The sequence below is a fragment of the Diabrotica virgifera genome, chromosome 2 (genome assembly GCF_917563875.1).
Source record: "Diabrotica virgifera virgifera chromosome 2, PGI_DIABVI_V3a".
Lineage (NCBI taxonomy): Eukaryota > Metazoa > Arthropoda > Insecta > Coleoptera > Chrysomelidae > Diabrotica > Diabrotica virgifera.
Window position 1 is genome coordinate 232541430 of NC_065444.1, and position 22710 is coordinate 232564139.

Sequence of the window (22710 nt, forward strand, 5' to 3'; positions counted from 1 at the left end):
AGGCTTTAACATATATATTTGGAAATATTCGATTGCCCAGAGCAAGACAAGAGTATTTCCCTGGTTTAAGCTGGGCGAATTATCCCGAGGGATATAACCCAATAAAGGAAGAAGAAGAAGAAGAAGAAGAAGAAGAAGAAGAAGAAGAAGAAGAAGAAGAAGAAGAAGAAGAAGAAGAAGAAGAAGAAGAAGAAGAAGAGTTTTTTGCTTTGTCATTGACATGTCATAATAATTATTGTCATTGTTATTTTAAACATCTCATATTAAACTTTAGAATATTAAAGACAAAAATATAAGCTCTTATTTAATTTATGTATGTACATTATATCTAAAAATACAATAATAAAAACAATGAAAGTAGAGAGGAAATACATACCTGAGAAAGTTTTTCGTTATGTGATTATCCGTTACGGGCACCAAATGCAAACCAGTCCTGAATTGATTGTGCATATTATGTGTCATCAGTAGCATCCAGCAGAATGTGCATAATCGAGAATATTGAAGAGCGAATGCAAGGGCTATGCATAGCTCGGAATCCTGAAACAATACTGACCGTAAGTAATCCTAATATACTTAAAAAAGCATTAAATGTGAGTTCAATTATTCCAAAAATTAAATAATTAAAAACGACGAAGACGAAACTTCTCAGATACCAAGTTTACTGTAATAAAACAATTAAAAATAATTGAAATAAAATAATAAACAATATTTATATCCAAGACTTTTCGTCAAAAGAAACTGCTTTCTGCTCGTGAGAAATATGTATTTTTATCTACTCTATGTCATATTATGTATAAGCTTTTAGTTTGTGAAAACTCTCATTATAGATAGCAGTGCGTAAAGGGTTTAAAGTGTGCTTGAAGTAACAATGTATTTTAAATGGGATTTACTTTTTCGCACACTTTTAATGGGTTTTTTGGCACACTTTCATATAATCAAATATCCTTAACTTTCGCGTTGTCATGGTGATGACAATATGAGCAATGACTTACAAAAAAAATTTTTGACAGTTTTGTGGTTTGAAAGTAGTTAGGATTTTTAAATGTCAAAGTTCTAAAAATTGTAGAATAGAAATGAATTTCAGTGACGAAGAGTTACAGTTTTTTTATTGGTATATCGTAGATAAAATATTGTATGAAACTTTGCGTGAAGTACTTTTTGCGAACTTACGCGATATATTGCACTCGCTCCGTTGTCGCTCGTGCTCTAAAAATCGCCTGCGTTCGCAAAAAGCATACTTCACGAACTGTTTCATAAATAACTATTTCTCACTTGTTGTACAATATACTATTTTGCATTCGAAGTTTTCATTTTTTTGTAAGTACTTATAGCTTTATTGTTTAATAATGATTAAGTAAGTATGTATATCAAAAAAAGTACTGCATAGGTCTTATTAGGTATTTAATTGTTCATATTTCGTATGATATATTTAAAGTGTAAGAATAATTAAAATAGCAATATCTCATCATTTATTTCTTATATAAATAGTGAGGGGATTAATTATGTAATAAATTCATTTTTTTCGAGAATAGATTTTAGAGAAAAATCTCGAAACAAGTCGATTTTTATTTTTAAATTATGATTTTTTGACATATAGATCATGCTAGTGACGTCATCCATCTGGGCGTAATGACGTCATAGATGAATTTTTCAAATTGAAATAGGAGGTCGAAAATAGTTAATTTGAAAGGTAATTTAATTCTCTTTTTCTTGATATAAACATTATCGTAATTATTTACCCAGGGTGGCCAAAAAATCATTTTTGAAGTAAACTAATTCACACAAAATGGAGAATGTTTGTGATCTATTTAAATCAAAATACATTTTACTGCTACCAGAAAAGAGAAAAAAATAGTTATATGACAAATAAACATTGCTTTTCGCTTAAATTAAACCTTCAATCTTCCACGAGGCAGGTGGGTGGCAAATTAAACATTTAATTTAAATGAAAAGCAATGTGTTTTTGACAAAATTTATTTTCTGACAGCAGCAAAATGTATTTTGAATTAAACAAATTACATACATTATTCTTTTTATGTCAATTATTTATTTTAAATTTTTTTTGAACACGCTGTATTATTAATTATGTTTATATGACTGAATGGAGAATTAAATAAACTTTCAAATAAGCTATAACTCGACCCCTATACTTATTTAAAAAATCATCCATTAAGTCATCACTCCCAGATGGATGACGTGACTAGTGTCGTACATATGCCAAAAACACATAATTTAAAGATAAAAATCGATTTGTTTCGGGATTTCTCCCTAAAATCTTTCATTTTCGAAAAAATGAATGAATTTATTTCATAATTTTGCCCCTCTCATATAAAAAATAAATACATTAATTTCTTTAAAACATTAACTTCAATGTCTAAATATCAATTTTGTTAACATAAAAACGTTTCGAAATCGAATTTTTCACAGATAATTAAGCTTTAAAAGAAAAAGAAAAAAACTTGAGGATATAAAGAGATTGGAGTATAGAGACAATTTCCATTAGGAAGCAACGTCTTACGTAATCATATTCCCAATGATATTAATCAAGGAATTTTTTTAAGCTGGGGAAAAGAAGGATCTTGTTACGCCATCTCCTTTGGGATTAATTTATAAAATGAAATCCCCCAATCTGACAACTACTTTTCCATTTTCGCTTATTCAAAAAGTAAATCCATTTTATTTTATGCGATAAACATTCCTTTGAAGTTTTTTTTATAAGATATAGGTATCGGTATATAAATTATCAAATTAATATCGGCATTTAAAAAGTATACAGGTCGGAAATTTAAAAAGTATACAGCGAATTTACATATTATCTACTGTTAGGGGAGTCAAGATAGAACGAAAATATGTATTGTTGCGGAATAATTCAAACAAGCTTAAATTTTTCTAAAACTTTTTTTGTTAGTTTATATCTATGTTAAAGTAAAAAGTTCTACTCACAGATTTTGCCGCTAATTGTTTATTAATTGTTTAAATAATAGCAAATATTTTGGATAAATAATTTTAAAAATATCGTTGAATTCATTATTTTACCTTTTTCAAATATGTTTCTATTTTGTTTTTGATTATGCTGAATCCGAATATGGCATTAAAATTTGAAAATTCTTATACATATGCTCTTATACAGTGATGAGCGCGCTAATAACCGGCAAAATAGCACAAAAGATGGAAAACTTATTAAGTTGTGAGATAAAAAGAAATGAAACTAGTGGAGCTGGGATATTTAGCGATATTAACCTATTTTACATTATATTGACTGTTTCACACCTTTAAATATTCCTCCCAAAATTCAAAACATACCTATATCCACGAAAGAAGCAAAAATAACCTCACAACCAACATAAAGGATCTCAGCTGCCCGTTAAACAAAGTACTCACCAATTTAAAGGACATTAAATTTTACAATATTTAATGTAGTATATTTAAATTGTATACATAGTAAGACATGGAATACTTGTAATTTTTGTTTGTACCCCCTGCTAATAACTCTCAGTAGTTCATGCAAGTTCAATTTTGTTTAAATGAAAAAAAAACATATATCTGAATTTTTTATAATAATATATGCGCAGTAATTTCTCAGTAAAAATAAAATAAATTATTAAGTTTAATATCGGCATTTAAAAAATATACCACCAGGTAGTCCAGGGTAATAAGGATTTTCTCGGGACACTCAAAGATACAGGTAGCTGACTACTTTTTTATTTATTGTAGACCTATAGGGAGAAAACCTACCTGTTCCTGCCTAGAGTTTGCGTCCGTTTTTTAATTATTAACAATTTAGTGCAAAAAATCGCGATATTTTCGATTTTTTGCACTCCATTCAAAAACTAAATATTTGACATAAAATTGCAAAATTAAGTTTTTTATAACATTGAAAAACCTTCAAAATACCGATTTTTGAAATTTAAGAAGTTAATTTGTTGCTAGGCAAACTGCAAAATAAGTGAAAATTGTTATTTGTTAATAACTTTTACTAAAACTACCTTAGAACTTTAGTGTTTCATCCAAAGTTGGATATTGAGGTACTTAACAAACCCCCAAAATTTGAGACCGATACATTAATTAGTTTAAGAGTTATTCTATTTGTTTTTCCCAGAGACCTTTATTTTGCAATAAGATAAGACAGAAAATAATGAAGATATATCAATTCGGAGTATGCCAAATGAAAGTAGAAGAGTGATAGTATCACAATGTATTAAAAAAAGATAAAAAATGATTAACATAGTCAAAAACCCTAATGCCAAATTTTTAAAATTTTGTAGTTTATAAACATTTAGAATAACTTTTAAAATGTTATCCGTAGAAACAATCTTTTTATATATTCGAAAAGACAGTATATTACACGAATTTCCAAAAAAAAATTTAGTCTGGGTTCATTTGGGACAAAGTTAGCCGTATGTTTTTTTTTAATTCACAGCTAATTTGTTTATAATAATTAAGGAATCTAAATAATGCCATTTTAAAGAAGGGGATTTGTATTTTTCCTTAAAAAATTTGCACAAACATTATACCTTCACAGCACCCTCTACGATTTTTCAAAAATATAGTGCAAACGATTACTAGGGGGAACCTACAAATCAAATGAGTTAAAATACCGAAAAAGCAATTTCAAACGAATATAATTTGCTGTATCTCCAGATAAACTCAATGGGTTTTGATCTTTCTTTTTTTAATTGGTATGTAATTTTTACGTACCTTACAAATATGCAATTTGTTTATAAATTTATTAATTAATAAACAGTCTAATTTGTTTAAACAATTCTTGAAAAAATATTTTTTTACAAAAATCTATTTTTTTAATCATGGTATATTGGTTATTTATCGTATGGCAATTACAACACATTATAGTATCATTAATGATCACAGAAAAAGTTAAAGTACACTTCTTTAATAAATAAATGATTTTTATTAGATAATTATTTATTGAAGATAATTTATTTATTAAAGTATACCTTAACTTTTTCTATGACTAATAGGGATAGTATGATTAAAATCATGGATTTTTGGGAAAAAATAATTTTTTCAAAGATGGTTTAAACAAATTAGACTGTTTATTAATAAAAAATGTCTAGACAAATTACATATTTGTAATGTACAGAAAAATTGCATACAAATTAAAAAAAGAACGATTAAAACATATTCAGTAGATCCCGAGATATAGAAAATGATAGTAGTTTTAAGTTGCTTTTTTTAGTTTTTGAACTAGTGCATTTGTCGGCTCCCAGCTCTCTCTTCACTTACCACGACTAGTCACCAGTCAAACCACATTGTTAAAAATTCGTGTAAAATACCAGCTTTTCTAATATGTAAAACGATTTTTTCTACAGACAATAATTTTAAAGTTATTCTAAATGTTTTTAAACTACAACATTTCACAAATTTTTCATTAGGATTTTTGACTATATTAGATAATCTTTTAACGTTTTTAGTACATTTTGATAGCATGAGTTTTCTACTTTTATTTGGCATACTCAGAATTGCCCTATCTTTATTATTTTCTGTCTTATGTTATTGCAAAATAAAAGTCTCTGGGATAAACAATTAGAATAACTCTTAAACTAATTAATGGATCGGTCTCAAATTTTGAGGGTTTGTTAAGTACCCCAATACCCAACTTTGTGTGAAACACTAAGGTTCTAAGGTAGTTTTAGTAAAAGGTATTAACAAATAACGATTTTCATTTATTTTGCAGTTTGCGTAGCAACAAAATAACTTTTGAACTTTCAAAAATCGGCATTTTGAAGGTTTTTTAATGGTCTAAAAAATGAAATCATGTAATTTTATGTCAACTGTTTAGCTTTTGAAAGGGGTGCAAAAAATCGAAAAAATCGCGATTTTTCCACTAAATTGTTAATAATTAAAAAACGGCCGCGCACTCTAGGCAGGAAACAGGTAGGTTTTCATCCTATAGGTATATAATAACTAAAAAAGTAGTCAGCTACCTGGATCTTTGAGTGTCCCGAACATGGTCTATTTCTAGCTTATTACCCTGGTCTAAGGGGATTTAAATAGTATACAACGAATTTACATAAAGTTAGTTAAAATGAAGGCATTCCACATAAGGCTAAAAGATATTTAATATTAATTCGGGTAATTTCCACTTTTGTTAACATTTAACCTTTTCAGCCCTTGTGATTGCATTTGCCCTTATAATTATTCACAATGGAATTCCTTAATCCCTCCACCTATGATGTACACTTACTTGCTTACTTTAGCCATCCTCTTATACCATTAGTGGAGTCAATGAAGGTGGATATGAGCTATTACCTCCGATTTCGTTGAACCTCCATCGATTTGGATGAAAATTGGGGGGTGGTTAGAGGATATCTCAAGGAACAAAGGTGACGTGGTGCCAACTTGCGCTTTTACCATGGGGGTTGGTGCCACCCCTTCTCGGGGGTGAAAATTATTTTATTAAAAATAACCCCATAATTCGATAGAGGAACTAACTCTAAGCAAAATTTGTTATATAAAGTTATTGAAATTAATCATAACTTTTTGAGTTATTAAAGATTAGAGATTTTAATTTTTCTTGAGAAAAATGCACGTTGTTAACCGATTTTTTATAAATAATTCAAAACCTATAAGTTTTTACAAAAAAGTTATTATTACCAAAGTTGAAGATAATAAAAAATGAAATAAATTTCTTACTAGAAAAACCTTTTAGTGTTAACTAAAAGTGAGTTATAGGTAATTGAATGTATATTTCTCTCGGCGACTACCCAAATCTAAGTATTAAAGCTTAAATAACGGGAAAATAATGCATTTTATAACACAAACTTATGAAACATTTGTCAAAGTATTTAAAAATATCTATCAGATGAGCCCACGAACAAGTTGATAGCATTAAAATTTATGCTCCAAAAATTTTTCAAAATTTATCTTTTAAAAATTTTTCCAAAAAATGTTATTGTTTTTTTTTTAATAATTCCGTTAATTTTGAGACGTGAGATTTGCCTAAAAACCATTTGAAAGCTGAAACTAAAGGCTTTTAAACCACTTTTAATTTAATTTTCTAAACCCCTTACTTTTTTACAAATAAAAGGTTAAATTGCCCGGTTACATGGTTCTCGCAAGCAAAATTTAAGCTTTAAACGTTTCTATCTCGGTTATTTTGTACCCTACAGAAATAGTAAGACAGATAAAATATTTGATACAGAAAAAATTTAATTATATATCATTTTTTTCGTATATTGAGTATTTTTGGAGTTATTATTAAAAGAAAATGAAAATTACAAAAATCTGAAAAATTCTGATTTTTTTAAATTACATCTTTTTTTCAAAAATATGCATTCTAAACCGGTCAAAATTGTTGAAATCATTACTTATACCATTATAAAGAAACTTTTGTAAGAATTTCTATAAATTTTAATTTTTGTGGAAATGACGATGTTTTATTTTTAACTTTTTTCAAAAAAAAAATCCAAAGGGTTCTCTTATTTTCATCATAACTTGCTTAATTTTGATGCTATTAACGTCTTATGGAGCTCATTTTATAGGTGTTCGAAAGTACTTTGACAAGTTTTTAGTAGGTATATTTTATAAAATGCATCGTTTTCCCGTTATTTAAGGTTGAATACTTAGATTTGCGTACTCGTCGAAAAAAATATACTTTCAATTACCCATAACTTACTTTGAATTAACATTAGTGCAGTTCTTTAAATGAGAAGTGTATTCAACTTTTCATTATCTTTAATTTTGGTAATAATAACTTTTTTGTACAAGCTTATAGTTTTTAAGTTACACGTGAAAAACAGCTTTAAAACATGCATTTTTTTACGAAAAAATAAAATTTTTGATCTTTAATAACTCAAAAAGTATTGATTTATATTAATAACTTTATATAACAAATTTTGCTTAGAATTTGCCCCTTTATCGATTTATGGTATTATTTTTAATGAAATAATTTTCACCCCCGAGAAGGTCTGGCATCCACCCCCAGGGTAAAAGCGCAAGTTGGCATCATGTCACCTTTGTTCCTTGAGGTATCCTCTAACTACTCACCAATTTTCATAAAATCGATGAAGGTTCAACGAAATCGGAGGTGAAAACCTTCATTGACTCCACTACATACGGTATCGAGGCAAGTGGAGAAATCAAACGTCTCAATGCCTTTCGGTCAGTAGAGAGTCTCTCTGCCTCTCTCCACTCAATATTTCTTTTTGTGAAAACCTCTCCAATATCTGCATTCCATGTTCTTGTTGGCCTGCCTCTACATCGTTTTTATCTGATGCAGCTTTCCATACCCTCTTTACAGTTCTACCTTTACACATATTTCGATACCGCACCCTTCACGTATTTCTTCGTTTCTTATACGACCACGTCTGGTCACCCCGGTTACCGCTCGCAAATATCGCATTTTGCGTACTTGAAATTTACTACGTATTTTGTCGTTCACTGTCCACATTTCACCGTAGAATAGCACTGGCTCGTATACAGTTTTAAATACTTTAATTTTTGTTTTCAGGCTTACTTCATTTTTCCTAATAATACCCTATTCTTATTTAATGCATAGTATAACTAATTGTATTGCACTCATTACCCTGCTATTTTTTTTCAGTTCTATATTTCCCTCTCCATTTATTATTGATTATAGGTACTTGAAGTCCTTTACATGTGCAATGGTCTCATTATTTTGTCACAAATTTTTACATTTATAATATTTTCTTGTGAGTTCGATATAACTAAAGCTTTTTTTTATTAATATTGGTTTTCTTCCTGAATGTAATAAAAGCTATATTCCTTTTTACAAGGCTTTTTCTGACTTTTTCACAATTACCAACATCGGCATATTTCATCTCTGACACGTGTACTTGTTGAAGTATATACACCCCAACCATAATACTTCTGTTTACCTTAATCCTACATCCTGTTGCAATTTCCAAAAAAGCTACATTCCAAATATGTATTTACATTCACTTGCAAGTCTTTTTCTGATTTTTCCACAATTACCAGGTCATCGACATATATGTCAACTCTTACACGTATACTTTTTGAAGTTTCTACACTCCAAGCCTAGTTCTGTTTACCTCATTCCTACATCCTGTTGCAATTTCTTCCATTAGAGTGATGAATAACAAAGGACTTAGGATACCACCTTGTCTTACACTTGGAAGGACCTTGTTACTTTATCTCCTCTTGGATTAATTCATAAAATGAAATCCCGAATCAAACAACTACTTTTCCATGTTCGTTTCAAAAGTAAATCCATAATAAGCAATAATTTCTATAGTAAAAATAAAATTCATTGTCAAATGAATATCGGCATTTAAAAAGTATATAGCCAGGGGATTTAAAAGTATACAACGAATTTACATACAGTTAGGGAAAATGATGGCATTCCACATAAGGCTAAAAGATACCTATTTAATATTAATTCGGGCAATTCCCACTTTTGTTAACCTTTAACCCTTTCGGCCCTTGCGGTTGCATTTGCCCTTATCATTATTCACAATGGACTTATAATCCCTCCACCTATGGTGTATACCTTCCATCTAAATTCATTTTATCGGCAGAAATACAGTTTTTATGTAATTTTACTCATTTTATCAAGATTGCTGGTTGTGAATTCGATATCTCTAGACCAGGGAAGTTAGCGCTAAAAATACCGGAATAAATCGATTTTTAAATACATAACCTAGAGACTTACAAATTTTTGCATTGCATTCGGTTTGACGACAGAAAAAAAATCTAGTATAAACAAATGAAAGGAAATGTATAATTATCGAATTTTTTCGATTATATTCTCATAGTCTAATATATGAATAATTATGATTTCACTACATGTATCCTAATGGGCTTCATTATGATACAGATTTTCATTACGATACAGATTTTTAACCAATAGAATCGCGATATGGTATTCGCGATTCGCGATGAAGGTGGCACATGCACAGTGACCAATGACGAGTCAAATACATACGCTTTGACAGTTCTCAATATGTAAACAAACTGACTAATTTAAATTTATAATTAATATTAAAAATGTATACCATTTTTATTCAGCTGCAATGCGAAACCAAAACCGTCTTAATTTTTACTTAGATTAGAGAGTGCAGCCAGCACTCTTATCGACGATTTCACCTCTTGTTAGAGGCTCTTCAGAGAATGCATAGGCTGCTTTCTCTAATCCTTGTAAAAATCTTTCGAAATACTAGTCCCCCACTGCAACTGACTTGAAGGTAGTAGGTGCGTAGCGGCATCTGCTAAATGAAAGTCTAAGTTTTTCAACCTAATAAAAATATTTTTAAATAAAATATTTTTAAAATATTTTTAATTGAAAAACTTATTAGTCCATTCGTCGAAATCGTCGATAAGAGTGCTGGCTGCACTCTCTAATCTAAGTAAAAATTAAGACGGTTTTGGTTTCGCATTGCAACTGAATAAAAATGGTATACATTTTTATTTTTATATTAGTATTATGTACCCCTATAGAGTAACTAGGTCCATTCTCCGTTGGAACTTTACCACGCTGCAGACGGGGGTTGTGAATTGCATAGTGTAGAATTCCTTTCATGTTGTCTTCACTGCAGCATCCATTTGGCTTGCATATTGTAGAAGCCTTGGAGGTGTCACCAGGGAAATGGACTAATAAGTTTTTCAATTAAAAATCTTTTAAAAATATTTTTATTAGGTTGAAAAACTTAGACTTATAATTAATAGTTTATATTAATAAATTTTTAACATTTAAAAATTTAAAAATTAAATGTTAAATTGCTGTTTGAACTCCTTTGTTATGTTATAGTTATTGTGTTATCTGTGTTTTACTGACCTTCACCAATACCATTAAATTCATAGAAACAATATTGCATATTGCCATGAGCCAGACCAAATGCAATACTAAGAAATGTTAAGAAATGTGCTCGCAAACGCACTAGTATGCACGCCAAAAGTGAACAAAGAAGAAGAATAAGAAGAAATTAAATATTTTTAATAAAATATCTGAACACGATAGGGATATTAAAAATGTATCCTCAAATTCAATTTAATAATTTGAAAATATAAATAATCTATCAACAAAATAATTAATTTAACGATATAACTACTTAATTTGTGTGAGTTACAAAATTAATAAATATGAATATATTTTTTGTTGTGAATGATCATAGAAAAAATCATGAATTGGGACCGTGCAAATTCGGAAAAGCGATGCCTGGTTTCATAGCTCGGCAACATTTTTCGCACTTTTAATTATATTGACCCAATTATATTAGTTCTGGTTGCTGGATAATTGTCAAGGCCATAGCCCAAAAAAAAATATAAGAAGAAAAAGTAAGATTTGGGTTATGTTATTAAAAGGTAAACGATTGTATATAGTAGGGGAGTGCATATAGATTTTCACTTCGCAAAAAATCAAACAAGATAGAACTTTTTGCAATTTCATTAAGAGGAAACGGTAGCGATCAATAGGTAGCAAAAACGCGTTCCTAGATGGCGGTTGTAATTTTGAATATTTTTTCGAGATATTTGGCACACGTATTCGTAATACCGGGTGTCCACTTATATTTTCCCCCATTTTAACTGCCTATAACTTCTAAATGGCTCAAGACAGAAATATGCGGTTTTCGCTGAAATGTTTTATTTTAGTAAAAGTTTTGTCTGAATGGATTGAATTTTTTATATCGCTCTCAAATACGAAAAAAAAATGGCGGATTTTTGAAAAAAACGTTGTTGACTTTTTTTTAATGGAACACCCAGTATATTCTTTTGTAAATTGAAAGAAAGGTCATTCATCTATCCAGCGATATAAAGTTTTTCAAAATTGGTTGTCAAATTACTGAGTAATTAATTTTTTAAATGAGGGGTGCAACGTGGATATCACATACCTAAATAACATAACTGAGCAAAATGATATTATGTTACGTGATTTCCACATTGCATCTTTCATTTTAAAAATTATTTGCTCAGTCATTTGGCAACCGATTTTAAAATTTTTTATATCGCTGGATAAGTAAATGACCGTTTTTTCAAGACACAAAAAAATAAACTGGGTGTTTGAATAAAAAAAGTCAACAACTTTTTTTTTTAAATTTCCGCCATTTTTTATTTAAAAACGATATAAAAATTGGTCACTTACCTAAAAGCTTGAAAAAAAGGTTATTTATCTATTCAGCGATATTAATTTTTCTAAAATCGGTTGTCAAATGACTGAGCAATTAATTTTTAAAATGAAAGTTGCAATGTGGAAATCACATAACTTGGTTAGTTGTTATGTGATATCCATGTTGCACCTCTCATTTTAAAAATTAATTACTCAGTGATTTGACAACCGATTTTGAAAAACTTTATATCGGTAGATAGGTGAATGACCTTTCTTTCAATTTGCAACAGAATATACTGGGTGTTTCATTAAAAAAAAGTCAACAACGTTTTTTTTTCAAAAATGCGCCATATTTTATTTCGTATTTGAAAGCGATATAAAAAACTTAATCCATTCAGACAAAACTTTTACTAAAATAAAACATTTCAGTGAAAACCGCATATTTTTATCTTGAGCCGTTTAGAAGTTATAGGCAATTAAAATGGGGGAAAATATAAGTGGACACCCGGTATAATAAAGAATGGCGGTACAGAACCCAATTTGAAAAATATATTAATATGTGGAAATTACTCTGTAACTAAATACAATATTAAAAAAAACGAGCCTGTGCCGCCATTAAGGTCCGCTTGCTCATTCGGAGTTCAACTCCAGTTCAGCGCCATTACCGAGTTCAAGGCATGAAGTGCATACCACATACAACGGCACTTCATGCCTTGAACTCGGTTATGGTGCTGAACTAGTAGTCCAATAAAATTGTCCAAAATAAACAAAAAAATTGCGAAGTGGCTGTAACTTGGTATAGACCTTTGAAAATGTATATATTTCAAGAAACCAAGGAGTCCCTAGCCATAAAGGGTGTGCTGGAGTGGCCACGCTTAACCTTTTGCAGTACAACGGGTCTCTTAGAGACCCACAAGTAAATAGTATAATTTTTTGATTTTTTTTATGTAAATCACTATGAATATCGACAAGTTTGGTAAATTTAGCATCCTAAGATCTAAAATAATAAGAAGTAATATAATTTTGTGATTTTTTTTTCAAGCAAATCACTATCAATATTGACAAGTTTGGTAAATTTAGCATCCTAAGATCTAAAATAATAAGTAAAGATACAGTACCATAATTTTGTTTCTATTAATAATATTGTTGAAATAAACAAACAAAATTGAAAATGGATTGAAAATTTAGATGAATTTAATTTTTCAAAAAATATAAAATGTTATAAATTGAAATTTCGTACTCTGAGGTTTTCGAGGTCGTTTCGAGGTCTGTTTCGATTACTTTTGATACTTTATTCGATTGTGATAAATATTTTCAGCCAATTGTACATTTATTTTCTTAATAGAAGTGCTTCACTAGGTATGATATTCTAGGTGTGAATATTCTGTAAAAAAATACACATTAATTGCATAAGTGACGATTTTTAAGTAGATTGAAATAGTATATTATATTGCATGCATATCTTTTATACCTAAGAAAATCGGAGTCGGTAGCATCTGCCTCGTAAAAGATATCTTCTAATTCTTTGCTCGCATGCTCGTGTACTGAATCTGTATCGGAGTCGTCAAGCTTGTCGCAACTTGGCTCCATGTATGCATTGAGGCACTGCATCCTTGACTGTGTACAAATTTCCGAGCATCTTAACCCTGCTTTTCCGAGCATCTCGAAGAACAATCAGATGTACAGTTGCAGGAAATAAGTTGTAGTATCGATTCTGGTGCTGGTTGAAGGAGTGTTGTAATAGGTTACAATGAACCGTTGATTTTCTTCCATCCCCACTGTTCCGGATTTTTGTTATTGCCAAGCCATAACTGAATTTGGTAGAAAACTCGTGATGAATGTTGTGCAGCTGCCTCTGATGTTGGTGGTAATAATTCAAACCTTGATTTTTGTTTTTGCAGCGAATTTTTAAATTGGTCAAATCTGTATGACTCAAGTGAATAATTTTGAAATTTCTTTGCACCGTATACCATAAAAAATAACAGTTTCACCAGCATCTCTTACTTCTGATTGGGTTGAATTTTCGTAATTGAAAGTTTTCACGACATTAGCCAATCTAGATTCATTTTGCAGGAGTTTAAAAATTTGTAATTTTCCCTTCTGAAATATACTAGACGTTGTATCACAACCACTGAAGGCATGGGCCAGTAAGATTGTATCTTTTATATGCTGGTACGATTTTTGGATTTCTGACGATGAAAATATTTTCCTGTTATTTTGCCTGTGCCTGGTTTCATGAAAAATATATCTTTATTTTCTGGTCATAATGCGATCAAGGGAACAAGTACATCAACATCCTCGCCGACTACAAATGTTCGACCATTATTCGACATTTCTATTGAGGTTTTAACAATAAGTGTATCCGCATCATCTAATGTTTGTTTTACTACGAATTTTTTACTTTGGAGAAATTTCGTTAACAATTAAATTAATCTGATTTTATTTTTATCGTTTGCCAAATTTTTTTTTTTTTTTGATTGACAGTACATGTCATACATTCATCGAAAATAATTTCTGCACATTGGCTATGCAGGTATCGTCGATGCTGCTCAGCTTTTTTGATACTCGAGTCATTTTCGTAGCCATCAAATACGATTACGGCATTTTTCCCAATTTTGTTTTCTACATGGTTAACGTACATAGCACATATTTATCTATATGTTTGATTTGTCTGCCATATTACCCGATGCAATAAAAATCCACCATCAATCACATAGATGTCATTGCAGCTCGGCAAATTTTCTTCAGGATCAATGGTATGAAACATGTCATAAACAGCAGATTTTTTAGTCTTCCTTATTCCAGTTGTTCAGCGAGATTATCATCGTGTTTTTTTGGCTATTAACATTCTTTGGAAAAGTATCAAAGGATCAATTGCAACCAATTTATCATGAACTTTTCAGCAGAATTGACTGTTGCAATGATAAAACTGTGTTAGACCGTTTTAGTTTGATATCTTTAAACAGCTTTCCAATGATTCCTGCTATACACTGTTCGCCAATTTGCTTTGTTTTATGGAACTTATCTTTTTGTCGCCTACTATTCCGGAGCTAAGAGACATTATTTCTTCGCCAATAATGAAAGGGCTGTGTGTGGTTAGCCAATTATCAAGTTTTTCGACATCAGCATCATTTCTTTTTACGCGAGATTCTCTTGACTCAACGTCTTGCTCAGTCGTGCCACTATTGCTATCACAAAATTCTTCCAATGTATCACAAATGTTGTGAAGAGTAGGGCCAGCAACAACGTGAGCTGTGAGGATATCATTTGTAAACCCTCGATAGATTGCGCCACCTTTCACTTTGAAACCTATGTTGGCAGTTTCTTCAATACAGATATCAGTACAGGTTCCTGAAAAAAAATTGTCTTTGCGCCTTATCGTAAAGTATCCGTTTGTAACAAATTTGTTATACTCAGATATGTCCATTTTCTCTTTCAAGTTTGCCACGCTCTGAAGATAAATTTGACAAGATTTTGCGTATGGGAAATGCCCACTAGCGTGGAAATAAGGGATCATTAACTTTATGGTGTACATGTGTTTTTCCCAGTCTCCAGTCCTTACAGCTTTGATGAATTTTTCAGCAAGTTTACCATATTGAAGTACTGTACCCACAACTTTGCAGTAGGACTATTCTCTTCCACTTTATCCAATTGTTGTCTGAATTTCTTCGTAATGTTGTGTACTAAATCTATTTCTTCGATCGTTTTTCTTACTGGAGGGTTGTCTCCGAAATTCAAAATTCATGCACATACACACCCACCCACAGAATGTTTAAAATGCACAATAATAATTGTTGATTGTCAAGTTTTTCTAATACTGCTCAACCGAAATATCTTACAACATATTATACTAGACGCACACTGTTTAAAAGACAACTAGCCAGTACGCAAGCATTTGGTCAACTGCCGGTCCCGGTGACCGTTACGTAGTTGTGGAGGGGAGCGCCGGGGTCTTTATACATGGATTTCGGGTCGAGCACAACATTTAATGCTCGGGACTCATCGGATTTTTCAAAAGAGTGTGTTTGTTTATGAGTGTAGAAAGTTACAGCCACTTCGCAATTTTTTTGTTTATTTTATGATTTACGGCTTAATTTGCCTGTATTATAGAGTTGAACTCCGAATGAGCAAGTGGGCCTAAGAAGAACAAAGGAATACGCTTTCTTTGCCTAGATTTTGTGTCATTTTGGAACTACTAATGAAATAAAAAAATTTAGTAGTTCCAAAATGACACAAAATCTAGGCATCGGATAAAAAAGTTAATTTGAAGAAAGTTTATTTTTTTGTTCTTCTTAATGGCGGTCCAGGCTCGTTTTTTTAATATTGTATTTAATTACACAGTAATTTCCACATATTAATATATTTTTAAAATTGGGCTCTGTACCGCCATTCTTTATTATATTACAAATACGTGTGCCAAATATCTCGAAAAAATATTCAAAATTACAGCCGCAATCTTGGAACGTGTTTTTGCTACCTATTGATCGCTACTGTTTCCTCTTAAGAAATGTTAATAAACACCATATCAAAAAGTTCTACTCGAGAAGTGGGTCCTTTATTTTTTATTAAACAAATGAACTACGAAATTAGATGTTTTTAGAAACATCTCATCTCAGAACTCAGAAAATATAAATTTTAGAAAAAAAAATGACTTGACCATTGAAAAATTCAGAAAATTTCACAAAAAAAACCTTGCATAAAGAATTTTCTAAAATTAAATCTGTATCTTCTATAATTTTTTATTTATAACGCTAAAGTCACCCTTCTCACAAACATTGGCGCACTGTAAACTAGTGTACGGCGAAGGGCACGATTGAGTTATTTTAATGTAATTCTTTAAATAATGGATTAAATTAAATTTTACAAATTGAGCATGAAATAAGAATAATTAAGCTATCTTATGGTTATAATAAAAAGAAATAAAATGTATGGGCATAACTACGGTGTGGGCGGAAATTGAGCCTTACATGAATATTGTTTAAAAATTATTTAAAAATGTGTAACTAATACAATTTTTTTATACAGCTCTCAATTTTGCAAAACTTACCTATCAAGCACTTTACTAAATGATGATTCACTTAAAAAAATCTCAAAAATTTAATTCAAATGATATGACGTCTCAAAAAATGTAATTGTTGAAATCTTCTTAGTTTTATAGAATTACCACCATTTTAAGACGGTATTACTCAAGTTCGAACACATCCATTACAGTTTTATGAGTGTTATTTTAAAGCTTAGGATGTAATATTTAAAATGCGCTAAATTATTTGACTTTAGAAATGAAATAATCTATCTCTTTTTGAGAAAATTAAGAAAGGTAACAAATCTGTAATACAAAAACCGAAAATTACCAGCTAAAAAATGTTTATACAAAGTGATCAAAACTTTTTTTCTGTAAAACTTACCTAAAATACATTTAATAATAAACTTTAACAATAATAAATGATCAGCAAAAAAAAATTTTTTTAGCTCTTATACAGTATGTCTGCGTAACTTGGAACCTATTGATAACTTTTTTATTATCAGTTTTACGAAAAAAAGTTAGTTTCTATAAAATATTCTGTATCGCATATAATATAAGATGCAATCATCAAATATCAAATTTAAATAATTTTATACGAGGTAAGTCAATAAATATGAATTTCACTCAAGAGTAAAGTACCTTTACTTTTCACAATATCGAAAATTGTTGTTAAGAAAAGTTGTTTGGAATTAAAAAATTTGTTTTAGTGTTTAATTACATCCTTATAATTAAAATATTGTGATTAATAAAGCACTTACTCTTAAAAAAAATTAACATTTTTTACATACCTCTTATAAAATTAAAAAAGTTTGATATCTGATGGTTGTATGTTAGATTTTAGACCAGGAAGAGCATTTTACGAAGAATAACTTATTTTCGTAAAAGTGATAATAAAGTAGTTATCAGTAGTAATTGCACAAGAGCTCTAAAATTATCGAATTTTTCCCGAGTGACACTTTGACAGTTTTAATTTGACAGAAAAAGTGGCACGAGGGAAACAGTTCAATAATAATTTAAGAGATCGAGTGCAATTTGCTGCGATTATTTCATGAATAAAACTGTTCAAAACCAAAATTTTATTGTAATTTATTTATGTAAGTACAAATTACTACAGTTAAACACACAGTTGTTATAAATATTTGACGGTTGAAAGTCATCACTTTTATAAATTTTAAAATAGTAATTGTCATTAATGTCACTGAATGTATTTTTTCGTAGCAACGAAGGGCATCTGACGTAATATACTTGACGACGGGATATTATCAAAAATTATCAGTTTAATTTTTATTTCTGTAGCTTTCTATTTGTCAGAATCTCCTATGAATGAAATAATCATAATAATTGTAAAAAAATGATGATGAGTATCCGTAATTTGAGAAAAAATTTATAAAAAAAATTTCGATTAGAATGATGTAATTGTTTATTTAAACATAGTTTTTAATTTCGAACAACTTTTCATAATATCATTTTTTGATATTCTGGAATATAAAGGTACTTTACTCTTTAACGAAATTCGTATTTTTGATATAACTCGTATAAAATTGATAACATTTGTTATCTGATGGTTGAGTTTTAGAATTTTGAGTATCCAGAGCATTTTATGAAGAATAACTTTTTTTTCGTAAAATTGATAATAAAAAAGTTTTCCATGTGGTTTTAGCTACGCAAACATACTGTATAAGAGCTTCTGTATAAGAACTTTCAAGTTGCAATGCCATATTCGGATTCAGCATAATCAAAAACAAAATAAAAACATATTTAATCAAAGTAAAATGATGAATTTAACGATATTTTTAAAATTATTTATAAAAAAAATTGTTATTGTTTAAACAATTAATAAATAATTAGCGGCAAAATCTGTGAGTTGAACCTTTTACTTTAACATGTATATAAACTAACAAAGAAAGTTATAGAAAAATATGAGCTTGTTTGAATTTTTCCGAAGCAATGCATATTTTCGTTCTAATTGCTATAGTAAATAAAATGAATTACTAAAATGCAGTACTGCAAGGAAAATACAAATAATTAAAAATAAACTTTTATATATTGCATATCATATCAATATTGTGAGCAACATATAAGTTTTCTTCTTCAGTGATAGCAGGTATGAAATATACGTCAATTTATAATTTCAACTGACAATATGAATTATTTAAGAAAGTTTCAAGATTTCTCCGCTATTCTTACGATCCGCGCACGATCGTTTCTCGTATCCCCTCCAAGTCATTGCACACCGCGAATACAACTTGCATTTAATTATCAATATGAATACCATACTACCTTCATAATGACCATCATTAAATGCTCGTTGCATAATATACTATTAAAGTGCATAAAATGCATCCAAAAGTGCATAAACATGTCAAAATAAGCATATTCAGGGTCCGATTTTACTCGGTGGTTTTGGGGCCACTAAACACGATTATGCTCTCAGAACCAACCCAGCAGCACCTGGTGCCTAGAGTCACTGCTAAGGCAGGTCACCTGGAGGTTAGAGGGTCATCGGCACTAATTTGATGTAATCATATTACTTGGATGTTCTTGGAGTCTCTGAAACTGTTGCACCAATATCAAAGTATTTATTTTTTACTTTTAAATAATTAAATTCACAATACGGGTTCAGTGGAATTTTGATAGACTCTTTCATCCTGCCTTGTACGGGTTGTACGTTGATAAAAGATCTTATGTAGCAAGCCTATTTCCTGTAAATGCCACACTTGAGGCAAAAGTGATAAAACTTAAAATTCACTTCGACACTCTACAATTATTGTGACATATATTTACCATCAAGTGTAAATAATATTTACTTTCGAAGACATAAGCGCCAAACCGGCAATAGAATGGAAAACAGATAGCAGAAATGGTTCAGGAGGGAGGAGAGATTCGAAGATCGTCACATATTGATACCATAGAATATGTACCGATGTATTCAGCCAATGTGAAGATAGTCCGTTCTTTAACGGTAAAATATTGCAAAACTTCTAAATTTTAAAGAACCGCTTGGATTGACATGAAATTTGGCATACACATAGCTAACAAGTCAAAGAAAAAAAGTGATAATGTGCCGATATGTGCTTTTGCGCCGGGGGTGGTTTTCACCCCTTCTTGGGGATGAAAAAATATTCGTCCAAAGAAAGTCAGGAAATAGATAAACTGGCTAATTTTAAGTAACTTTTGTTCTATAGAGTTTTTTCACTAAGTTACTTTTCGAGTTATTTGGCAGTGAATATGTTCATTTTTTCAACAAAATAACCATGCTTTTAGACGGTTTTTCGCAAATAACTCAAATAGTAAGTATTTAGTCGAAAAAACATTCTTAGCAAAAATATAGCCTGTAAAAAATTTAAAAAAATGGTGTATTTGTCACGTCTCTACACATAGTAGAAGCAGAGTTATACCTAATGCTAAATAGGTTCATATTCGTCAAATTCCAAACGGAATATTTTAACGTGAAATAACCAAAAATGAAGCACATTTCGGCGAAAACTCATTACAAATTATTTAAAGTGTTTTAAAAGACTTCATTTTTGCTTTATAAAAAAAATTTCTAGCATCAAAATTAAACAAGATACGCTCAAAATAAAGATAGTCCCTTTTGGATTTGGTAAAAAAATCGAGAAAATCACCCCCTAATTAGTATCTTAAATGAACTTAATCGTTACGACTTCACAAATTTCTGGATTCATGTATATATTGTTTATATGATCTGTAAGTTTCATCGCTTCAAAGTCCTTATTATTGAAAGGGCTGTAGTTAAAAGGGGTTGAACGAGTCACTGATCACGAATGTATGCAAATTTAGAAACACCAAATCTTAATCAATTTTTGGCTAACAGAAAAACAAAAAAATACATGCTATTCAGAAAAGAAAATCTGACTTTTTTTGTTTTTCGAAATTTTTGGCATCTTTAACAATTTTTAAGTTATTTTGAAAAAAAGCATATTTTTCAAAATTTTAATTTTTAAAAATTTTAATTTGAAACCAATTTTTTTCAAAAATAAACACTTTGAGTCGATGAAACCTAATGATCATATAAACACAACATAATTAAAATAATTTGTGGAGCGGTAACGATTAATTTCATTTAAGTTGCTAATTAGGGGGTGGTCTTCCCGATTTTTTTTTGCAAAAACAAAAGGGACCAACTTTATTTTAAGCGTAACTTGCTTAAATTTAATGCTAGAAACTGTTTGTAAAAACAGAAATAAACCTTTTTTTAAACACTTTAAAACAGCTTAATTTTTTCCCCTAGTAATTAATAAAAACACTTTTTCCCCAAAAACTGCTTAATTTTTTGGATATTTCACGTCGAAATATTCTATTTGAAATTTGGTGAATATGAATCTATTTTTCATTGGCTATAACTCTGGTTCTACGAATTCCAGAGACCTAACGAGTACACCATTATTTTAATTTTTTATAGGCTATATTTTTGCTAAGAACATTTTTTTCGACAAAATACTTACTTTATGAGTTATTTGCGAAAAACCGTCTAAAAATGTGGTTATTTTGTTGAAAAATTAACATATTCACTCGCAAATAACTCGAAAAGTGTTGACTTGGCGAAAAAGCTCTATAGAACAAAAGTTACTTAAAATTAGTCAGTTTACACATTTCCGGAGTTATTTTTGGACATATATTTTTTCACCCCCAAGAGGGGGTGAAAGTCATCCCCAGGGCAAAAGCACACATCGGTACAATATCACTTTTTTTCTTTGACATGTAAGCTACACGTATGCCAAATTTCATGTCAATCCAAGCGGTTCTTTAAAATTTAGAGCAAAAACCGTGAAAGAATGGACTAAGAATCAATTCCAATTTAGAATTCCCAAATCTTTTAGCATTTTCTCTGCTGAACTTATGCAATATTCAAAGCTATTGAACATATCAACAAAAATTAAATACGAAAATGCTTGATCTTGACCGATTCCTTCGGTGTCGTACAAATCTTAAATCATGTCTATTGATTAATCACAAATTAATCCCTTAATTTGTAATCTCACATTAATCTTAACTTCTTAAATTTTATAGTTTCACCGGGTATAATTGTGAAACATATCGATTAATAGCTTAATAATAACTTCCTGCAAGGTGCAAACTGAACAAATTGCCAAATAGTGTAATTTCTAATTGAACTTCTTAGTGGTGCAATCGCTTCCCCGATTAAATTGTATTGTGAGCTTTCAAAGTTCAAAGTTTGTTACTGTGATAGATGCATTAACCTCTATGCTAAGGCATACATTATTTGTGAACTTATAAATTAAGAGATTCGGGCTCTTTTGGGCGCAGTCGCTTATAAAATTTTACCTTACCAACAAGTGTAGTGTAATAATTCAGTAGCTGTCAATAAATAGTCATTTATTTATTTAGAGCGAAAAGTGATACATTATTGCTTGAGAGTAAGAGTTACCGCTCAACGCGTAGCGGAGAGCGGTAATTACTCGAAAGCAATATTGTCACTTTGCGCTTGTATACATACCTACAACATTTTTTCTACAATCACTTAATAAAATGAAATTTTAAAATAATAACGCGATAATAAAATGAATTTTTAAATCATTAGCTTTATTGTAACTATTTTATATTTGTCATTATAATGTCATAACAAATACTTTTTTATCTTTCAGTTTGAATGTGCAATGTG

General features: G+C 30.0%; 1 protein-coding gene across 2 annotated transcripts in view; it reads right to left on the minus strand.

Annotated features, from left to right (window-relative positions):
• Positions 1-22710, minus strand: part of LOC126880485 (latrophilin-like protein LAT-2) — a 620828-nt gene that overhangs the window by 252015 nt on the left and 346103 nt on the right. For both annotated transcript variants that reach the window (XM_050644360.1, XM_050644361.1), the window contains exon 2: positions 377-537. In XM_050644360.1, the coding sequence (XP_050500317.1) occupies positions 377-537 (161 nt within the window). The remainder of the gene's footprint in view (positions 1-376; positions 538-22710) is intronic.